General features: G+C 47.2%; 1 protein-coding gene across 2 annotated transcripts in view; it reads right to left on the bottom strand.

The window, feature by feature from the left end:
- Nucleotides 1-21,261, bottom strand: part of LOC142568505 (glycerophosphocholine phosphodiesterase GPCPD1-like) — a 193,105-nt gene that overhangs the window by 165,383 nt on the left and 6,461 nt on the right. For both annotated transcript variants that reach the window (XM_075678417.1, XM_075678423.1), the window contains exon 2: nucleotides 19,054-19,093. In XM_075678417.1, coding sequence (XP_075534532.1) covers nucleotides 19,054-19,093 — 40 coding nt within the window. The remainder of the gene's footprint in view (nucleotides 1-19,053; nucleotides 19,094-21,261) is intronic.

Below are 21,261 nucleotides of genomic sequence, written 5' to 3'. Positions count from 1 at the left end.
TAAGAGCGCATGCTCGTGCACAGCCAACCTAAGGCAACCACGAAACATCTGAGCGGCAGGCGCTATAAAATATTTGTGATACACTGGCATCGTTCTTACGCATTTCAAGTCTAGTATGCTTGAAATTACCATATGTCTACGCTAGCCTTGCTGCACGAGGCCCATGGCGCTGCTCAACACAGCGATCACTGCGGTTGGTGAGCCAGCACGATACATATATAAGATGTGTGGTTCGGCATTGCCTTTATGGCCTGTATACAGCCATAATATATGAGAGGTTTTGCATAAAAAGAATGCGATGGCTATTTTTGAGCGCAAAATTTCCGTAATACGTGTGAACGCGTCGTAGAGAACTGAACGAACACAACCGAAAAAAAATTCGGTTATCATCCTCTTTCTCTAAAAAGCAAGAGAAAACGGGCTAACGCCGTATAACGTTTATAAATATATAACCGCTGATGCCGTATGCTCGGACCATGCGGTATATAGAACAAAGATATATGTAATCCAGCACCTACCACTGCTTAGGACGTTCGCGCAGTTCGTAAACAGTCCGTTTGCTGGACAAGCTTAATTGAGATTGTATACGGTATGCTGCTATTACTTGTCAAAACTATTTTATTCAGGGGCGGAAACCTCATCCACCGAACCAAGTAGTCACGCAATGTAACCCGCAGCGAACAGTTAGAACGCTTGTCAAAGTATAACAGCACAACTATCGTAGCAGAACGGTACCCACGCTGTTACGATCGTCGCCTATGTTTCATGGCTCCTAAACCGCAGCTTAGAAATAATCTAATATTTGGGGTTTTACGTGCCAAAACCACTTTCTGATTATGAGGCACGCCGTAGTGGAGGACTCCGGAAATTTTGACCACCCGGGGTTCTTTAGCGTGCACCTAAATCTAAGCACACAGGTGTTTTCGCATTTCGCCCCCATCGAAATGCGGCCGCCGTGGCCGGGATTCGATCCCGCGACCTCGTGCTCAGCAGCCCAACACCATAGCCACTGAGCAACCACGGCGGGTCAGCTTAGAAATAGAGGATAATACTGCAATAAGGTCACATTAGTGATTGCAACATTCAGAAATACACAATTGATCTCCGAGGCTGATTGTAGGCTCAAATATTCGCGCACACGTCGCGCTGCGTGTTCCGTCCACCTCAACGCCAGCAGAAATTCCGGCCATGACGCCTTAAACCACTTCAGCACGTCTCACATAACCGTTTACCACTTAGAAAACGCGCGTCATACTAAAGAGACCGCACGACCGCGAAAACAAACGCCAGAACCTACCGCCGAGCGCCATGCAAAAAACAGCTTTCACCCAAGCCAATATATGGCGCTGCTCATAGGTGGCGCCACTGCGTTCACAATATGGCGGCGCCTACGAAAAAACGGTCTATAACGAGGTCAAATGCGCCGATATAAAACCAAGCTTCCCTCCTTCCTTTCGTACAGTCGCGAAAACCTCAACAAAATCGTTTCGATCACGCTGCGGAAGAGCGCAAAGGCCGACATGAAATAGCTAGGTTCACGGCAAAACTGTACAGCGCGCTGTATACAAAGAACGAAGAACACAGGCGTACGTGGCTTTCCCACCGGGGGTTCCTCGGCTATCGTGTACTGATGTGATGGCAAGACAAATTGAAAATGAAAAGTTTATCACATAGATTTTGCTTAGGAACCTGACGGCCTTCGTTCTTTGCGGGCGCTACAGTTTTAGCGTGAATAATTACAAACTCGCCTGGTGTTCCTCCCACAACCTATCAAAGCGAAAAAAAAAAAAGAAAAAGCCCGATTGCCTAAACATGACAGGGTTGATTATAGAACTTTTTCTGGCGGTCCCATCCCGGCGGCACGCGCTCCGCATTTTAGTCATTGTTTGCGGACGCACTGTGCTTTCTTCGCTAACTGGACGGATGTGAATTGCGCTGCATTAGAAAGCTTCCTTTCTGCGCTTTCCAATGACACCCAATATTGTCGTCTAGCCTGAACCGTTACCGGACGGCAATCAAAAGAGTGCGAGCAAAAAACGGCGTTTTTGTGCTGTACTAGCCTCCTTTGTACTGCGTTTCCGGCTGTACTTTAAATGAAATGTTATACAAGGTTTCTGTGAAGAGATATTGCGTTTAAAGCAATTAAAAATTTACATAGGCTCTACTAAAAACGGGCAAAACAAAAGTTCATCAATGAATATATTTTTCCCCTTTTTAACGCAGAACAACAATATTAAGTGGTTTTCTAGGCTACAGTGCCCTTATCCTTTATGTGAAGTTGTTTTGTGCTCTGATGAAGATTTCATGAGTTATTACTACTTCAAATTTGTAATTTATGGCTATACTTGGTCACGCATTACCGAAGAATATGCAAAACTATTCAAGCTGAAACTGAAATTTTCAATACTCAAGCAGCAAGCCCTCATCTGCGATTCTATGAAGAGAAAATTGTCTTATGTTGATTAACGAATTTACAAGGGAGCAGTGAATTTAGCTAATTTTTCTGCTGGCCAGGTCCGTGCAAATTGGCTTTTTTTTTTCATGTACACGCTAATTCACAACTAGCGCTGCGCATTAGTAGAGCCATACAACGTCTTGTAATTACTATCACTCACGAGTTTTACTAAGCAGTGCTGGTAACAAAAGATTTACAATAAATAATAAATCTCGCAAGCGTTTTTTGCTGGTGGCGCCTTCTGTACAAAAAAACATCAAGCTGCTTCACGTCAGTTCCAACATTTGTCAAAAGTGGCGCCACTAAACATTACAAATCGGGATAAACGCGAACGGATTCTTTCTCCAGACTTCAGTGTTTGGCTCAGCCTAGCCGTCGCACCTCCCCCACGTTCTTTCAAGCACACGTGTCCGCAACCACGCCGTCAATGCAGTCCAACGAGAGCTCACTCAATTGCGGCTGCTGGCAGAAAGAAAAATGAAGAAAAAAAGCGCTGTGCACGGTACATCATGAGCGTATGCCAGCAGTTTAGGCTTGTCATTGTGCCAAGGAGAATTGCACATAAAGTAAGATTTCAGAAAGTTCCTGGGCGCTCACTTTTGTTCACAGGTGGCTGTGGAAGCGTTCTTGAAGTGCACACGAAATTGCTTTCCCCACGCGGTGAGGTGTGACGTGTTTGGCAGAGCACTGTGCTTGCCCTATTCTACGAGACGCCGGTTGAACGATAGAATTAGCAGCGAACAATGAGCGCGCATTATTTCCCCGACTGCGTACAGTGAAAAGTGCGATGGCTGCGTGACCTGCAGCATCTCAAGTCACGCGCAACAAACCAAATGTCCCGTGTTCCGACGCCCAATGAAGTTTTTTGAAACACGCGATTTCCAGTAGGTGGTCTTCTCGTTGAAAGGTATATCGTACTTACCCACGTAATCACCGCCCTCGCACAATGGTCGCACTCCCACATTGCGCACTTTGTTTTTCGGCTAATCATAGTGTCCTCGAAAATCACTGCAGTGGTTGCCATTTGCTTGTTTCAATCCATGGCAGCCGATCGAGCAGAGCTTTTCCGCCATTGCATGCGCAACGGCGCAGATGATCTCGAAAGTCTCCCAATTTAGCAGAAAAAGAAAAGGAAAAGCACGGACAGCGCGAAAAAGGCAGACAACGCGTTTGTTTTGTTTTACATTTTGTTTTATTCTTTACAAGCGTACACTTTGTATAAAAGACAGCTTGTCCGCAGACACAAAGGATACCACTTGTACAAGACAGCAATGGAACGCAGTTCTTTCAACTGAGAGGTCAGTGGAGGTCACAGTACAGGTGTCCTATAACCAGCCGGGAATGCATTGACCATCTTGAAGGTCGCACACTAGTTGCAGCGGAGAACAAAAGAAACTCTCCTTGCAACTGCGACCCCTCGTATGTCACCCCTCCTTACATGCCATTGGCTACGGCTTTCGCTTTTCCTCCCTTGTGGACATGACTGAATGTGCACCTGTTCACGTGTAGGGCATTCACCAACTGCCTACCTGATTTGATTTCCTTTTTTTTTTTTTTTCGTAATGCCACTGTATGTACTCGCCACTGTGCACTCCCGCTATAGCACCACTGCATGTTCGCACAAGTTTGCAGTCGCGGTTGTTTACGTTGACTGACATGAGCCAATGCAGGTGTTGATATGCAAGTGACGCCAGTAAATATGCGCGAACTGGTGGTCATAAAGTAGTTTTTGTTATGCCACCGTTTGTACACGCTCAAGTTAGTAAAGTATGTATTCAGGCTTTGTTTGCTCGCTCGCGCTTCGTTCTTTTTTCTTTTTCTTTCTTTCTTTTTTTTTTTTACGGAGAAGAATGTATAAATTGAACTCTCTGTGCTTGCAATCGCACCCTTGAAGGCCGGACCCTGGCCGAAACGTCAGTAAAGTCCTGTTATTTTTTCTTACGTGCTATATATCAATGTTCAAAAGTCATCCGCTGCCTCAGTTTTCACGGAATTCAAGGAGAACATTTATTTTCAAAGAGTATTAGGGGCCCTTGATTGGGTTTTAGTGGTCCTGTGCTTTACCCACAGAGGCGGCCGACATTTTAAATGTCCTCAATGTATTAATTTGACGAATAATTACGAAAATTCGATTAAACATACCTATTAATCGAAAGTGTCAGACGACTGATCCTAATGCATGCAAGACTTGAAAATGCCGTCCTCCAAGAAGTTCCTTACCGGTTCCAGAAATTACCGTTCATTACCGGTTCCTAAACTGACGCTGCCAATTCCTGTAGCGTGATGAGAGAGAGCGTAACCTTTTATTTCAAATCAGCAAGATTTGAGTCCGGCGTCTCTTTAGTGGGTCTGGGCACCCGCCGCGGACGCGGTTCCGAGACCTTGTCTCGAAGCGGCTTCCTCGGCTCGCTGGACGGCCCAGAGTTGTGCTGTCAGGTCAGGGATCCCGGCCAATTACACCCAGAAAAGCGAAACTGAACAGCAGCCGAAGCGTGCAACTGTCGCGCGCTTAGCAGGCACGCGCACGAGTCACGTGACCGTGAGCCTCAGCGTCGGGTGATCAAGCCGCAATCTCGCTCACTTCACGCGCCCCTGGACATCTACACCGTTGCGCATTCGCCTTTATCGCACGCGTCGTCGGGGGCGCTGCTAATCGTCGTTTTTTTTTTTTAATGAAGCCAGAGGGCCGAACACTTTTTTTTTCTCTCTCTTCTCCACAGCTTTTGTTTTCGTTCATTTATTCAGCAAAGCGAATCACGTGCACCGATACTAGCAGCCTCAACCGGCTCCGCCGCAGTTCACGAGTGCAAGCACGTGACGCATAGCGCGCATTTATCCTGCTCTCCATTACGCAGGCAGGTTTCTACTGCGACGCCAGCTGTAGCCACTTCGGCAAGCTACCCACAGCGCGTATACTTCGACACACGGTGTACCGACCTTTCCACAAATCGCATCGACGCGACCCGGGTGTCGTCAGCGGTCGAACAGCATCAATTACGCGCTGCTTGTCCGCGCGCAAGCATCATTACAGACACTTGACGTCATCGGTCGGACGCATCGCACAAGGGGGGGGCGAACTAAAAGAAAAGATTGCTCCACCGCGAAGGACGTTTTTCCAGTAAGGCAGCCCGACTTTGGCCCTGGTCCTGCCGCCGGGAGGGGACAATGCACCGCTGGCACCACCGAGCAGGGCACCATGCAAACCCTCGCGGCTACTCGGAATGTATTTCGGTGAAGCAGACGCATTTAAATGACGGCCACCACGGATGGGGACGCTTGCAGCCAGGAAAAATTGGTCCCCGTCTGAACGTTGCTATAAGCGTTCAAATTAAAATTTATTCAGCTCCTATATAGAATATTTTAAGACTCATATACTGCCTGGACCCGTAGCCACGGGCTCGTAACATGCTACAGTATAGGCTCCGCGCGACGCTCGTCGACCATACACGCCTATTGGTGACTACACGCCTATTGGTGACCATACCTATTGGTGACTACACTGGCCTCTGTGTACCAATTCGTCGATCACTATATTTGCCAAGTGCGGGGTGATCACTTTTAAGCTTTGCGGAATTTTTTTTTTGAAGAATCGCCTGTCGCAGATGACATATGGTCCTTGAGTTGGATTTATACAGAGAGGCGGGCATTACTAGCACGTTAAATTAAAGAGCACATCCAACTAATTAAAACACCACTAATTGGATTTGATTCAACTAATTAAAATACCACTAATTAACGTCTTAATTATTTAGTTTACGGCACACACCCCAATTTACAAATTGTAGCCAGTGAGTTGGCAAGGCGTATCCACTGCGAACGAATTTCGCGGACGACACCAGTATAGAGATGTGCGCGTCATCAAACTCGTCGTGAAAACGCACTTTTTTACTTTTACTTTTTTACATTTTTAAATTTTTTTACATTTACTTTTTTTAAACAAAACGCTGTTATATGCATTGAAATAGAAAAGTAACTGGAACGCACATGTATTTCGTGCCACAATTTGGGAAATAATACCTCGAAACTGGCGCCATCCAGGAGAGTGCTTTCAAGCAGATACGTCATGCAAACTCATCGGGTACAATTCGTAAATTTCAATGTGCCGTAAAGTATTTAATTCAGAAGTTCATTAGTGAATTTTTCTTAGTTCTATGAATATGTGATTGGAGTTCTCGTGCTAGTAATGCCCGCCTCTTCCAATAATACAGCTGAAGGAGAAAAATTGTGTTACCTGCCACAGGCAATTAAAAGAGAAAATCCCGGAAAACCACAAGGATAACCCCGTATATGAGCAAGCCCACACCCCTAGCACACGCGGCTATTTCTTCTCGTGACGACGAAGCTAACTTGGGAGTAGGCAAGGACCAGTGCATCTTGGCAACCATTCGCGCCAATTTTACCATCATTACCGCTTCCGGCACATTGCTGCTGGCGCTTCCTGACGAGACTGCGGATCCTTGCAGTGCAGCGGCGCTCTTTCAAACCAGTTCGATCTCCCGGCACATCAGCAAACGTTCGGCCAACGAAGCCCCCACATACGTGCGCACTAAGGAAGAACGCGTGCTTGAAAGTCCACGAAAAGATGAAAAAGAAAAAAAAAGAGGGGTTAGGGAACAGAATGAAACACGGATCGCAAGCAGGATATAGGAGGTCATGTGATAGCGGTGGCGGCGCGGTGAGAGGTTCTTGGGAAGGATAAGACGCACGGAAGGTCGACGAAGTGAAAGAATCCCTGGGAACCAGGCAACACTGTGGCGAGGCACACGCGGAGTTGTGCGGGGAAGCCGCACTGCGCGGCCCCACGAGTGCGGTCGGAGGAGCGCGCTCGGACGCCGACAGCAGCGTCAAAAAAAAGAAAAAAGAAAAAAGAAAAAAAAAATGCCGACGACACGCGACGCCGTCGCACGGGCAGTTGGGTGTATGACCGAGTGTATGACTCAGAGTCAGAAGTGCAGTCGCGATCGCTCACAGTGCCCCGGACCAAGCGAACACAGGCGTGCGGCGTTTGTACGGGTCGTTCGTTCGGAGCCATCTGTGTGGCGTTTCGCGCTACGTGAACAGTCGAACAGAGTCGGAGCCTGCGCCTTGCGACGGCCAGCCGTCGGGTACAACGCGTTCGCAGGCATTTTGCTCTGCGAGAGCGACACAGCAGGGCGAAGTGAAAACTCCAGGCAGGTTAAGATGCGGAGTCGCGGTGCCGTACAACCTAGTACAACAACGTTACAGCAAACTGGTACGGTCTAGGCAATACGGAATTTTTTTTTCTTTGCAATAAGGTTTTAAAGAGTAGTCGCTACGAGCAAAACAAATTGCTTTTTTTTTAAACATTCGCATAACTTTATTAGCCCGTCGACAGCCAAGAAAGCATCAGATGCGTTTCACTAAAGCGGCTAGATGAACTCGGACACCCACGCCAGCGCTTCAATGGAGACTGCCACAGTGAGAGTTGGAAACGACAAGTTTCGAAAGCGGGTGATGCGAAGCCTCGCCGGAAATCCGTCGCAAACTTCCTGGCGCCGTTAGCTTATACACGTACGCTGGGCCGATATTTTAGAACCGGTTACCGCTCCGATAGTGAACGTTTTCCGAGAAGGCAGGGTCGCTCAGGCCACCGATGAATACTATACAGCAACAAACTTGTTAGGCCTTGCGGTTTTCTAATAGATAATTAACGCCTCATTTTGCCACATGAACTATAACAGCACAACGAGAGCGGGCGCCGTTGTTTTTCATATCCTCGTCTGGAATTAACTGTACGAGGAAAGTTATAACGGAATTGTACCTTACCAAATGCGAATCAGGCGTTTTTCCTTGCTCTCAAGAACGAAGGTCAAAGAAAAAAAAAACACGCGAGTATTCTGACGCGCACTGTCAACGAAATTCGATGCGGGGAAAGCAACTACACGAACATGCTTAAGGCTCAATCACACTATAGGCCGACCCGACACCGATTTCGGTCTGCCGACTGTCGGCGAGCCAGTTCTGCCGACTGTCGGCGTAGAGCTCGGCGTCGGTACAGTTTGACAGAAGCGCCGACACGAAGGTAACAAACGCGATCGCCGAAATCGGTGACGGGTCGGCCTAGTGTGAGTGAGCCTTTACGACAAATCTTACGGACAAACACTGTCCGTAAGCCCGGACAGGTAGGAAACGAGAATGTCCAAACCATATGAATGAAACGTGCCTGTTGAAAACTATGCAGTTGACCATAGAAAACTGCCGGCTTACATGTCGTAATTGGGGGTATAGAAAAAATATAGGCGGAACCATACAAATAATTTAGAAAAATAGCCAATTGCGGAGACTACGCCAATAAATTAACGGGCAAAGCATGCAGCACTGTTAGGGAGGAGTCGAACAGCGTCCCACTCCTCCCTCCATCGTGCTGTCCCATTTCTCCCAAGGACAGGGGTCAGAGCGAAATCAACTGCAACACGGGAGAGTCGTTGATGAGGCTTGGGAGCACAGTGGACAGAACACGCTCCAGAATTGCGCGCTTTTTTTTTTTCAGCAGCACATTTGCCTTTCAGTTTTAGCTCCTGGGTGGTAACAACAAAACAGCTAAATAGTTACTCTTTGCATTCGAAAAGGCGATCTTCCTATTACTCACATTTCTCCGTCGACGAAGCGGCTACAGATTACGCGGGAAACTATATTTACCCCCCACCCCTCCTCTAGCTTCGTAACGGCCGATGGGTTAACAGTATGAGTAAATTAATATCTACAGTGGCACGCTAGTTGTAACGTATCTCGTGAACTGCGCAGCTTAAACGGTGTTGGAAATATTTCAACTATTTCACTCCTCCAACCGTTTCCCTCTTCCCGCCTAATACTATGCGACTGCGTTTACATATGGCGTATCCCCCTTGAATGAATGAATGAATGAATGAATGAATGAATGAATGAATGAATGAATGAATGAATGCTTCACGACACAGAGTGAATCGATTCGTACAAAAAGAAACAGCTTTTCTTTACAGCGCGCCCAACAATTTCGTCGAATCTACGGATGATGACAAGCAAGTCTGCCGGAACAAGCGACTTCGCAATGGATCAAACGAACGTGACGAATAAAACGTACTATTTTACGCACCCTCCCACATATTTGCAAAGCACAAACATTTCTTCCGCCAGTGTTCTTTTTACAGGCGGCTAGATTTGCACATTTCAAGGAGGCAGGTGCGAATGAATACGCATGCGGCGCGTCCTCGCTGCAGTCCTCGCACGACGACGTCCTGCGTCAATTTCGAAACAAGCTGAGCATACCGAGCACAAGAGGAATAAACAACAATTACCCCCAGTTACTTGACCACTCTTTCGAGCCAAACTCTCAGGTCCATGCCTACGCCTCACTGTCGACCACGGCCACAGTATATGGCTTTCGAGAGAGCCCGCGGATCGAACAGTGCAGGCGCTTGATTGGCGTTGAACACGAGAGTCCTGGGCGATCGCGCGCATTTCGTAATATTTTGCTCGCTCGCCCTGAAACCCAGACAGACTCGTGCACTCGTTTAACGGTGTTTCTAAATGCTAACGCGATGAATGAACGCATCACGGCCTACGACAAAATGCGATAGCGCGACACTATACGCAAGCGCTGTGAGAAATCGGTTTCACAGCAGAAACAGCCATATCAGGTCCTTGACGGTCCATCGTTATGTGCCGGGCCAGCCAAGACCTCGACGACGAATTAAAGGCCTCTGTCGAAGGCTGCGACGTCGCCTCATCACCGAATCGTTAAGTTAAGCCAGATTGACAAACGAAGCTTGTCAAATACGACACGTGGCGATGGCACGTCGAAATTCTTCCAGTAGAAGAGACTGTGGCGACGTCTAGCCGATACGTGTTGAAAGAAAAATGATCTTATTTATAAAGTGAAAATAAAATTATGTCCAGAACATTCATTAACGTTTGTTGAAAAAAAAAACACAATGTGCGCGTAAATCAGACGTTATCGGCGCAACAGTTTTGACTAGCTGCTAAATTCCACGAAATAAACTATCGTCCTCGCTTTGAAATTGTGGCCCCATGCCGTCGCCGCTCTGCGGTGAACAAACGAGGCGACGGAACGACCATGTCAAAAAGCTACGCGCAGTGCACCCTCCGTGCGATGCGAAAGGAAGCCTCGCGCGGAAGGATTAGTGGCGCGCAGCCCTTCTATCTGGAACACGCGGAGTGTGCGCTGCCTCATAAATTCCAGTTCCCTTGTGTAGCGAAACCTGGCCATCGCAGCGGCCTTTCAACCTCGAACGTTCCGTACGGTTCGGAAGAGGCCGCAGACTGGTCGCACAGAAGGCCGTGTACGCCCGATCGCGTCCTCGGGCGAATTTCGCAATCACGAAATCCAAAGCGCGCTTCCCCGCGGGTCACACACGTGCGCGCCTGCTCTCCATTTCTCGGCTCGGGTCTCCGCGCGCGTGCAGTTTATCGCGACTTTAGTTAGTCAGGCTAGACACCAGATTAAGGGCTCAAGGCAACCTACTTTTCGCAAGAGCGCGGACGCGCGCGTATAACGTTACAGTCTGCCGCCTCTTCGCCAACATATATCTCTAAGCGAGGGAAGGACTTTTCACGTAAACTGCCGCTGCAGGCGCCGCAAGCCAGCACGCCGTGAACCGGACACCGGCGTCGCCTCTTCGCGTGCTCCTTTGTGTGAGGTTTCCACCACGCAGGCAGCAAAAAAGAAAGAAAGAAAGAAAAACCTCCACTATACGCGGCTGCACGCTCCAACACGAGCAAAGCTATGTGTATATGGGCACCGGGTCACTTAAAGCGCAGCCACGCACGCTTTCTTGTAAAGCCTTATCACGCCAAGAAAAACTCCAAACGCGATCGCCAAGCGGAAGCTGAACGCTCGCCAAAAACTCTGACGGTCGCCCTGGTGGAACTACACAACACCGGAGAATGCGCGCGCACCACGCACCCAGCTTCCGTACAGCAGTGCCAGCCATGGAGAAGGCGTGTGTGTGTATGCACACGCACACGAAACCACTCAGATGATGGCGATGTATACACCGGCTGTTTCTGCGACGACAGTCTCAACTTGTTAAAAGAACGGGGGGCGGCGGTGGGATCGAAATGCGATCACCGCGGCCGCGATTTGATCCCGCGCCGTCGCGCATATATAAGCGACACACCACGAAGTCATGACGGCCGGTTCGTGGACAGTTCAGAAAAGTAGTTTCTGCGACTGTGTTATAGGTAAGTTCGGCCGGTGCATGCATGCCCAATGGCCATTTTTTTTTTTTAGTTTTGATGAGAATTTTCTATTTTGCTGTCAGAGTGGCGAGGACAAGGAAATCAACCGCACTTTTGCGAGAAATAAATTTGTGTTCACGAAAAAACCAAAACAAAAAAAATATCGAGAAGCGCCCAGTACGTCAGAAGCGCTTTTGGTGGATTTCGGCAAATCCACATTTTCGTTAGCTCCCCAAAGTGTTGTGGCTATACGGCTCTAAGAAAGAATATTTAGTGATTAGGGCAGGTAGGTCAATAGTATTGATTCCAAATGATTAGGTTACCACGGAGCAACGTACACCGCCTATAATATGAAAAAAAGAAATAGCGAAAATGGACAATGTACAATATTGGCCAGTTAGGATTTTTTTTTCCCCCTCAGCATCTATCAAAAGCACAGTCATGTTCTGCCACGAAAATCTTCAGAATGTGATCCAAATATTTTCTGCCCTCATCGGCACTGAAAATCCACGAGAAGAGCCCACTTTCGGTCATGCTAGTAAACCAGCCGTACATTAAAAAAATGTGTTTTAAAAAAATCTTCGCCTTTAAAATTTCCCTAATTAAGCCTGTCAACTCGAACCAACGCAAGCTAGGGGGAAAAAAAAGAAGCATGTCCATTATTTGTTTGGTTTTGCGATTACAAGGCGAAGAATGCGACCCACCAAACAGCACTGCCGCGGCGACAGATGGGGCCGCGCGTACCGTTGCAGGTTCCTTCACGACACTACAGTGGCTAGAATATTCTAGCCACTGTAACGACACGAACGGCTCCAGGACGGTTCGGAAAGCGCGAACGGAGAAATCTCGGGGCGAGAAACTCTCGGCGCCGTTCCTGCACAGGGATCGCAAAATCCGTGCATGGGCACAGCGCCCGAACGGCGTGACACGCTCCGCTAACTGTGAGCGGGTACGCGAGAGCGGAGCGGACCGTCAAAAACGTTCTGCTAAAACACTCTACTGTCCGAAGGCTTGGAGCGCTCGCTCGCTCACATCTCGCGAGCGACTCGGTGAAAGACACGCATCCCTGTCAGAGGCATTGTCAGAGGAAGAATTGGCATGCACGCGCACGCACCGAATAATGCACGACTGGTTTGTTTCTACAGAATTGTTCATCTACCTGGCGCTGCTTCGCAAGCGACATTCCCGGGGCTGCTGCATTACGGGGTGACCATTTCTACGTTTTCCGGATTTTTTTTTTTTAATAGCCTGTTGCAGATAACATAATACTGTAGTTGTTGAGCTGAATTATTCGGAGAGGCGGACGTTACTTGAAAGAGAAATCGAAACAGATTTTTGAACTAATTAAAAAATCCCTAATTCACTTTCTAGTTACTTTAAGGCACGTATTGTAATTTACGAATTGTAGCCGATGAGTTTGCAAGGCGCGTCCACTTTTAATGAATTTCCAGAATGACACTAGTTTGGAGATATGCGTCACCAAACTCGACGTAAAAATGCACCGTTCCACACACTTATTGTAACAAAGCATTCTTTTATGCATTGAAGCGCAAAACTAAGTGGAACGCCCACTTCAATATCTCGAAACTGGCGTCGTTCAGCAGGTTAATTGCAGGTGGATACGTCTTGCAAGCTCACCAGCTACAATTGGTAAATTACAATATCAGCCGCAAAATAATTAGGAAGTTAATTAGTTGAATATATGTTTGGATTCCTCTTGCTAGTAATGTCCGCCTCTTGGAATAATCCAGCTCAAGCAATTACGCTGTCTGCCACATGGGATTTTTGAAAATTTCGGAAAACTTAAAAGTGATGGGACAGCCGCATAAGGCAGCCATACTGCTTCTCAGTATACGCACGTCTATCAGGTCGCCCCCCTTTTTTTTCTGCTTGCGAAATGCGCCGCAGAAGCCTTCTGTGACCTTCTTTGACCGCCGCGCTAAATGGACGACAACGCAGATACGCAGAGCACTTTGCCCGTCGGGAGACAAAGCACCTGCAGGATGCTTAGCCCACTGCGACGCTACACAGTTGCATGCAGAAGGCAATTGCCCCCGCTTTGTTCCGAGCTCAGGCGGACAATAAGGGTGGCTAATTATACAGGAGTGATCATTTTTAAGTTTAATGGAGTTTTTTAAAAATCGCCTGTGGCAGACAGCATAATTGTTGTCCTTGAGGAGAATAAACAGGCGGATATTAACACGAGAAATCCAAGCAGATATACAACTAATTAACAAAAATACACCTATTAACATTAAGTCATTAAACGGACACCAATGATGAATATAAAATTAGGTTGCATCAGTAAATTACGCTGCCGAAATAGCAAAGGGGACACGTATACGTCCCGCCGGCTTTGTAAACCAGAAAAGACGCGCATCGTCGAAAGACCGGCGGCCCGACGCCGCCATGAAGCGTTTATTACATCACCAGTTCGCCGTGCCATCATAGACAGTGCCTGCTTCAAACTAGTTGAACACTTTATCGACGGAAAAGGACTATGCGATGCAATCCAAAGAAAGCAAAGACAGTATCGCAAGTTTCGCTAAGCTTTTCGTGGGCCAAAACAGCCGAAATACTGCGAAAACCATGCCGTCACAAGAACGTGCCGACGCGAAATTCAAAATGGGGAAGTTTACGCCTCCACTTTTTTTCCCCTGTAATAATCAACTTTTCACGGCCGAATAAAGAGTGTCTTAAAATAACACTCCGCCGGTCTAGACTGGCCATCTGTGGTCGTGGCGGACCTTCAGCTTACCTTCTGAGCGCACGTACTCACTCTAAAAACAGTTGCACCCTTTGGGATGTGTTTTTGCCACACAACAACAATCGTCATCGGTCTTGCCCACGTCTCCTTTCTTTAACGCTGCGAGCCCGGTACTTCCAAGTCACGAACGGCATGCGCGTTATCAGCATGACCCAGCATTCTCGACAGGAAAGTAACGAGCGCAGCGTTTTCAAGAAAGGAAATGCGGGCAAAACAAATGACTATTATCGTTGTGAGGCAAATATATACACCCCAAAGGGTGTAAACTTTTCTTATAGAGTGCTGCACTTGAGGAATTGTAGTCAGTCCGAAGACACGCCCACTTAAAGGGATACTAAAGAGAAATGTTAAGCCGAGCTAGACTGACTGGTTACGCTTCTTTAACAACGAATGCTACATTCGTAAGCGAGAACACAGCTTTCGTGAGCGAGAATATGACTAAAATAGAAAATTGGCACGGCGCCACCCGTTGTGGACTACACTCTTAGGCAAAGTTACGCCCTTTGGCTTGCCCCTTCTGCCACACAACAATAATCGTTATCTGCCTTGATGCGTTTCCTTTCTCTAACGCTGCGAGCCCGGTACTTTCCAGTAAAGAACGGCACGCGCGTTATCAGCATAGAACAGTTTACACCCTTTGGAGTGCCCCTTCTGATAACGCACGTGCCGTTCGTTACTGGAAAATACCGTGCTCGCAGCGTTAGAGAAAGGAAACGCATCAAGGCAGATAACGATTATTGTTGTGTGGCAGAAGGGGCAAGCCAAAGGGCGTAACTTTGCCTAAGAGTGATATGGCACCTCTCGTGCGACGTCTGCACCGACTCATTTACAGAGAGCGGCATGAAGGGCGGTCACGTTGCTGATTTCGTCAACTCATCCGCATTTAGCGCGGATCGTTAAAACTGAGGATCCCCAGGGGAACCGTGGGCGCCAATTTCATGCGCGACAAAGTGACATGTCGCCACACCAAAAACGATGATCCACTTCTACACGAGTAGTATATCGATCTACTTTTACTTACCATATTCCTTTACAGTCGCTTTAACGGGAATTTTAACGACAGCGTAATTTCCCAGATATTATAGTTTCCAAAACCTGACCAAACACATTGCCGCTCCGCGTAGCTTTGTCAGACGCTGCCCGTGGAAGGCATATCGTGGGGGAAATGGCGAGAACGCCAACGCGTTTCGTCACAAGTTCCGGAGACGATAGAATATGTGGTCTCATGATGTATACTCTGCGGATATATATGGCTCGAGCACTGCAGAGACTTCAATTCCGCGACTGCAACATATGCGCACGAAAATAATTAACAACAGCGTTAATTAGCGGGAATATAGTTATTGCAACGTCGATTCTCACACGCGTTGCACGACGCCCCATTGCCAGCTAAAAAAAAAAAAAAAGTTCCCGTTTCGTCTCGAGTCTCCTGTTGACTTTGATACAGTCGTCGCTGGTACAACCGGTATACAATGTAGGCGCACAAACCGAACGATCAATTATTGCCTAAAATATGCTGCCGCACAATAGCCAAATGACCAAGCCACAGATAGATCTTTTAGCCCCTTATAGTTCAGGTTTCAACTCCTTCGTCTCGACGTTGAGAACGATTCCCCAGAGCTATTTTCTGGCAGCCAGTCGTGGACCAATCCGTTCTTCCCACGAGTGTCCTGCTGATGCGCTTCCTTTTTTTTTTTCTATGTTTGCGTCGCATGGATGGACATCCCCAGAATGTTCGTATGAAAATCTTTTGGGCCGCATTTGGAACGTCTGCGTCATGACAAACTAATGCTTGCTTTCTCTCTCTCTCTCTCTCTCTCTCTCTCTCTCTCTCTCTCTCTCTCTGAGGAGTGTGCCACGGAACGGTTCCGGAGCATTTTTCGTGGCGCGCCAGCGGCGATTTCACTCCTCGGCACGAGATACACACGCCGTTTTTTGTAGATGTGTCCCACCAGTTGTCTGCGTTGACCAACAATGACACGCAAAACGATTAGGTCGTGATTACAACGCTGTTATCGCACAGGTCGCAATGGAGGCGGCGACACCGGTCGACGCGACGTCGAAAATACGTAGGAAAAAACGTTCAACGTAGTTGCCGTTCTACTTTGGCGCAATACGCAGGCGGTTACACCCTGCCCGTGACATGCAGAGGGGCGGAGTTTTGGGGCACAGGTTTGCGAATTGTGTTACTGAAGGAAGTGGAGCGCGAAATGGTATGTAGGATGTACTTGCACACGGCGCTACGAGCACACGCGCTGAAAAGATGCGGCTTGCGTCGAATGCCATACAGAGTTAGCTACGCTAACTCTACGATCGGAGCACACAGCGAGAACCTCAAAGGCGCGTGAGATCGCTGCAGGATGTCGCCAAAGAAGCGCAGTCTTTGACAAAAGCACGCAGGACGCCGCAGCACACGCGATTAGCACTGCTCTTTCGTCTTCGTTGCACGCAAACGCCACGCGAAGACATGTTGCGGCAGGTTATGCCGCTTCTCGGTTTGACAACGGAAGAAAACATTGTGGACCTGAAAGAACAATTGCCTCCACTGAAAGTGCCTGCAGCGCTCAACTGCTCTGTTTTGTTCCACGAAACCTCGTCTCTCCCACGTAGTCTCATAGAACTCTCGCTACCAAGTTCATTATTATTATGATCACTCCCATTTATGGCGATTCCTTTCTCTGTCTCTCTCCAACAAGGGAAAGACTGCCAGCCTGGCCGGTAAGTTTTGGTCACATCGCAAATACGTGCCCCTAACTGCTTACGGGGACGTTAATACATATAACCCATCCATCCGTCCGTCCACCCATTTGACCCAGTGCCTGCTTTCAGATCGCTTCTCACTTATGGCAAGGAAGCGCTGAACCCTGAGAGCCTTATTCTGCTGCAAAGTACACCGCAGCATGTTCGGCCGCCCCTCCATCACGATGCTCCGCCTGCGAAGGCACGCAGGCATCGTGTGCACTAAGATCACAAACACAACACACCCGTCGCTTGATGATGTGCGGGCGATGCGCGTGCCCAGCCACGTTCGTTTCCAGAGATGAAAGACTGGCGATATGTTCCAACCGTAATGGAACGCCACTCGCACACGACGACAGCGCCTATCTACAAGAGATGGTGTCCGCAACGAGCAATAAACGATCGCAACACAGCGGACGGCATTCACCTGGGGTGGGGGCAAATACGGGCCTCTCTTCGTCGAGCTGCGCTCCCCCCCCCCCCCCAAAAAAAAATAGACAGGAGTGTGCGCGCACGGGCCTGTCTGTTTATTTTCTCTCTCTCTCTCTCTCTCTCTCTCTCTCTCTCTCTCTCTCTCTCTCTCTCTCTCTCTCCCTCTCTCTTTTTTTAGGTCAACGCTCTGCCTGGGCCTAAATGTTCATCGCGGAGTGCGCATTCAACAAAGCAAGGTCCACAAAGCAAGGAATTCTTCATTCTTCGCGTAAAGCATTAAAGCTTTGCTTGGATGCATCAAGGCCAGCACGTTGTTTGATGGAATGATGAGAGGTGCACAAACAAAGACACAGTTGTATAAGTTCAGTCTGTCCGAATACTAGTACGTGGCACGCCTCTGCACCTAAGTTTCCATTCATCTATTCACAACAGGCACGGTCGGCTTCTTTTCAAGATCCTGTCACAAACAATGCAACAGATGCAAACTCATGCGAGTATTCTGAAAGGTCTAGGCATAGGTGAATAGTATGGGGTGTGCACCAGACAGTACTGCATATACACAGCACATCTGCATCCATTAAATGCCTCAGGGGTGATTCTGATCCCTTGGTGCACCATTCCAATTTAATCCAACTCTCCTTGTACCTACACACCATCAACACGCCATCTAATCCACTGCTGTACTCGACAGTTTTTCTTCCCTTGGCAACCATCCTGCTACTCCAAATAATAAACCGCAGGGTATCTTCTCTAACATGCACTATCATCCTTCAAGTTAAAACCCCAAAGGCTAGTATGGGTAGATTGCACTGATTCTATATGCCTGTTTCCAAGGATAACAGTAAGCTGCCAGTCATGACTTGAGAATGCCTGCCATATGCACTCCAATCCATTTTTATTTATCTGGAGATTTCCTCTGCATAGGCTAGATATCCTGCAATTGTTTGACTAAGACAGAAATACTCCTCTACAGCTTCAAGAAACTGGCTACTAATCACAAATTCTTTCTCATCTGCCAGGTTATTGAACATTACATTCTGAATATTAATGCTCAAACCTACCCTTTGCCAGTTGAAATCTTCAACAACATGTTGCAAGTCATTGCCATTGTTGATAAAGAGGACAATGTTACTTGCAAACTTTCCTTTGCTGATATAGTCCCCATTGATCCTTACCATTACTGCTTCCCAATCTAGCATCTCGAAATACTTTATGCAAGCCTGCAGTTACTCGAAAGATTGTCTCTCCTTGGCCACCACTTTACTTCACTGCTATTTTTTTCTATTTTCTGTTTTGTTTTTTTCTGCAAAGGGTTTGATGCTACAACCACCTACTTTGTATGGCATAGCAATTTACAGCATGGTACATTTACCAGTGATCACATTTAACAAGCCAATGTCAACCAAAATGTCCAGCGCAAATACGACAACCAAGCAGCATTAAAGGCTTGACTCAAGCTCACCATCGTCTGCAGGGAGCAGGTTGTGCAATGCAGCCTCCTCCTGAGAGAGAGAGAAACAAGTCAGGATGAGTGTAAAGAAGCGGCCACGTGCCATAGTGAGATAAGCCCGAGCACTGCAGGAAAGCCTGCACAGTCAAACCAAAGCTGAAGCTCTTTATTGCACACCACATGCTTGCGCACTTCCGCATGAAAACAGCAGGCGAGGCAATTACTACCTGACAAACAAACAACAGTTAAAACCTACCTTTACAGTGCGAGTGAGAAAGGACTGTGGCTAATGTTCCTAAAGCTGTTTGAACGCAAGAAGGGTTCACTAAAATAAGCAGTAGCCAGTCGTAATATAGTCAACACAACGAAAGGAAAAGTGCTGCATGACAATCTTCACAAACAGCCTTGTGAATTTTGATGCAGACATATTTTTTTTTCCCCCTAAAGAGACCCACATGATTCTCTATAGATCCTTAACACTGCGGCACTTTCTGAGCGCTCTTTACAGAAAAATTTGAACAGCCATCGTGCTGACATTTCCTACACATGTATGCCATTAAACATCCCTCACCATGTAAAACACAGAATACATAAAGCATATAGTAAATAAAAGTGAGATTTCAGGATAAACTAGACTAGACAAAAACACATTGGCAGAAACTGCAGGCAAATATAGCTGCATTCACCCCAATGTCATGACTGTATATTGTGTGAATGTGCACTATGCACTTGAGCATGTCATTTTATGTATCACCTTCCTCACCTGAAGCATGGCAAGGCAAACATCTACAGCAGCCAATAAAGAATTTGCATTTCTCTCTCATAAATGCCAGTCACTCATTTGAAAGCAAGCTTAATTCAACTGGTACCATTGTGACAATGAAGCTGTATCAGGCACAGCGGCAAAGGTAAGTAATGCTCAAAAACAGCACAACAGAGGCAAAAGGATTTTTTTTTCATTTTTGGAGGAACATTATCCATTGCAGTGGGCATCGGAAGCCCACTCCAACAACCACCATTTAAATCATTTTAGCAAAGAATCACTAATTAATTATGCTAACACATTCTGTAATGTGGTGTTATAACTGGTGAGTGCTGAAAGTGCGTCCGTTTAGTAGGAATCAGGAGACTAGCAGCACTTTCAGGTATCTATCCCCAAAAAGTGGTGCAAATAGAAACATCTATGTGAACTGCAGGATAAGACTACATAAAACAAAACACAACTATGGTGTTTCATCATAACTGAACTGTACGCCATTACGGTCCCCACCAAGTGCCAGTTTGTCATGTGCTAAGTGCCAAAGACATACGCATGGCAGGAGGGGTATGGATTAGCGCACAAAGCTTGCAGGTAGCTAATGTGGCAAAGGTAAACACGGTGTCAGTATGCCTAAAACATTGACACTCTACTGTTACCACCCTTAGATGCCAGATGTCAGCTGTGTGGGCACTAGCTAATCTGCAATGTGCATGCTTAGGTATCAGATGGCAGAGGTAGCAACAAGTAAGAGTCAAGTGGCAATGGCATGGTGAAACATTCTTGTAAGATTCCTTTCAATGCCATGACAATTGACTGATCCTAGTAACAATGGCCCTACTGGCTTTCAAGCTAACAATAAAATGGTAAAAGAAATGGAATGGATGAAATGGAAGTCAAACAATAACTGTTATGTTATCCCACCCTGCTAGAGATATGGTCAATTTCCTCGCGGCCTATCTGAAGACTGTAATAGAAAATTGCAATGCATAAATCAGACGCAAGCACAGGCGTTTCTCAAGCTGCATGCCCAACCTGCAAGAAAATCTGGCGTTTGAGTGGCTCCTAATGGTCCACAACATTTTTATCCAGTAACATGCACCTGCACTCTCTGCTATCCAATCGACATAACTGCCTCAGTGTAAAGTGTCAACCGAGACATGGATGTTAAGTTCTGGCAAGACAAAGACGAGGTGGCCAAAACTGTGGGTCTAATCTTCGTAATGAACTAAGTCCAACAGCTAACAAAGAAAAGCAGTTTTTTTCTACTGACACAGTGCTGTAAGCCACAATGTTCTTCCTTTCAGAAATGGACTAGCTAAAGTCGGCGGGATGAGTTTTTTGTTGTGCTCTCAAATCGGCCAATACCGTTCAACTCTTATCCAAAACTGATCTTTCAAATGACCATGCTCCCTCACAAAACAATGAGTACTACACACCTCTTTGTGCCTCTGATTAGTGGT

This window comes from Dermacentor variabilis, unplaced genomic scaffold (genome assembly GCF_050947875.1).
Source record: "Dermacentor variabilis isolate Ectoservices unplaced genomic scaffold, ASM5094787v1 scaffold_20, whole genome shotgun sequence".
NCBI classification, from domain to species: domain Eukaryota; kingdom Metazoa; phylum Arthropoda; class Arachnida; order Ixodida; family Ixodidae; genus Dermacentor; species Dermacentor variabilis.
This window is presented reverse-complemented; position numbering and strand designations above follow the sequence as displayed.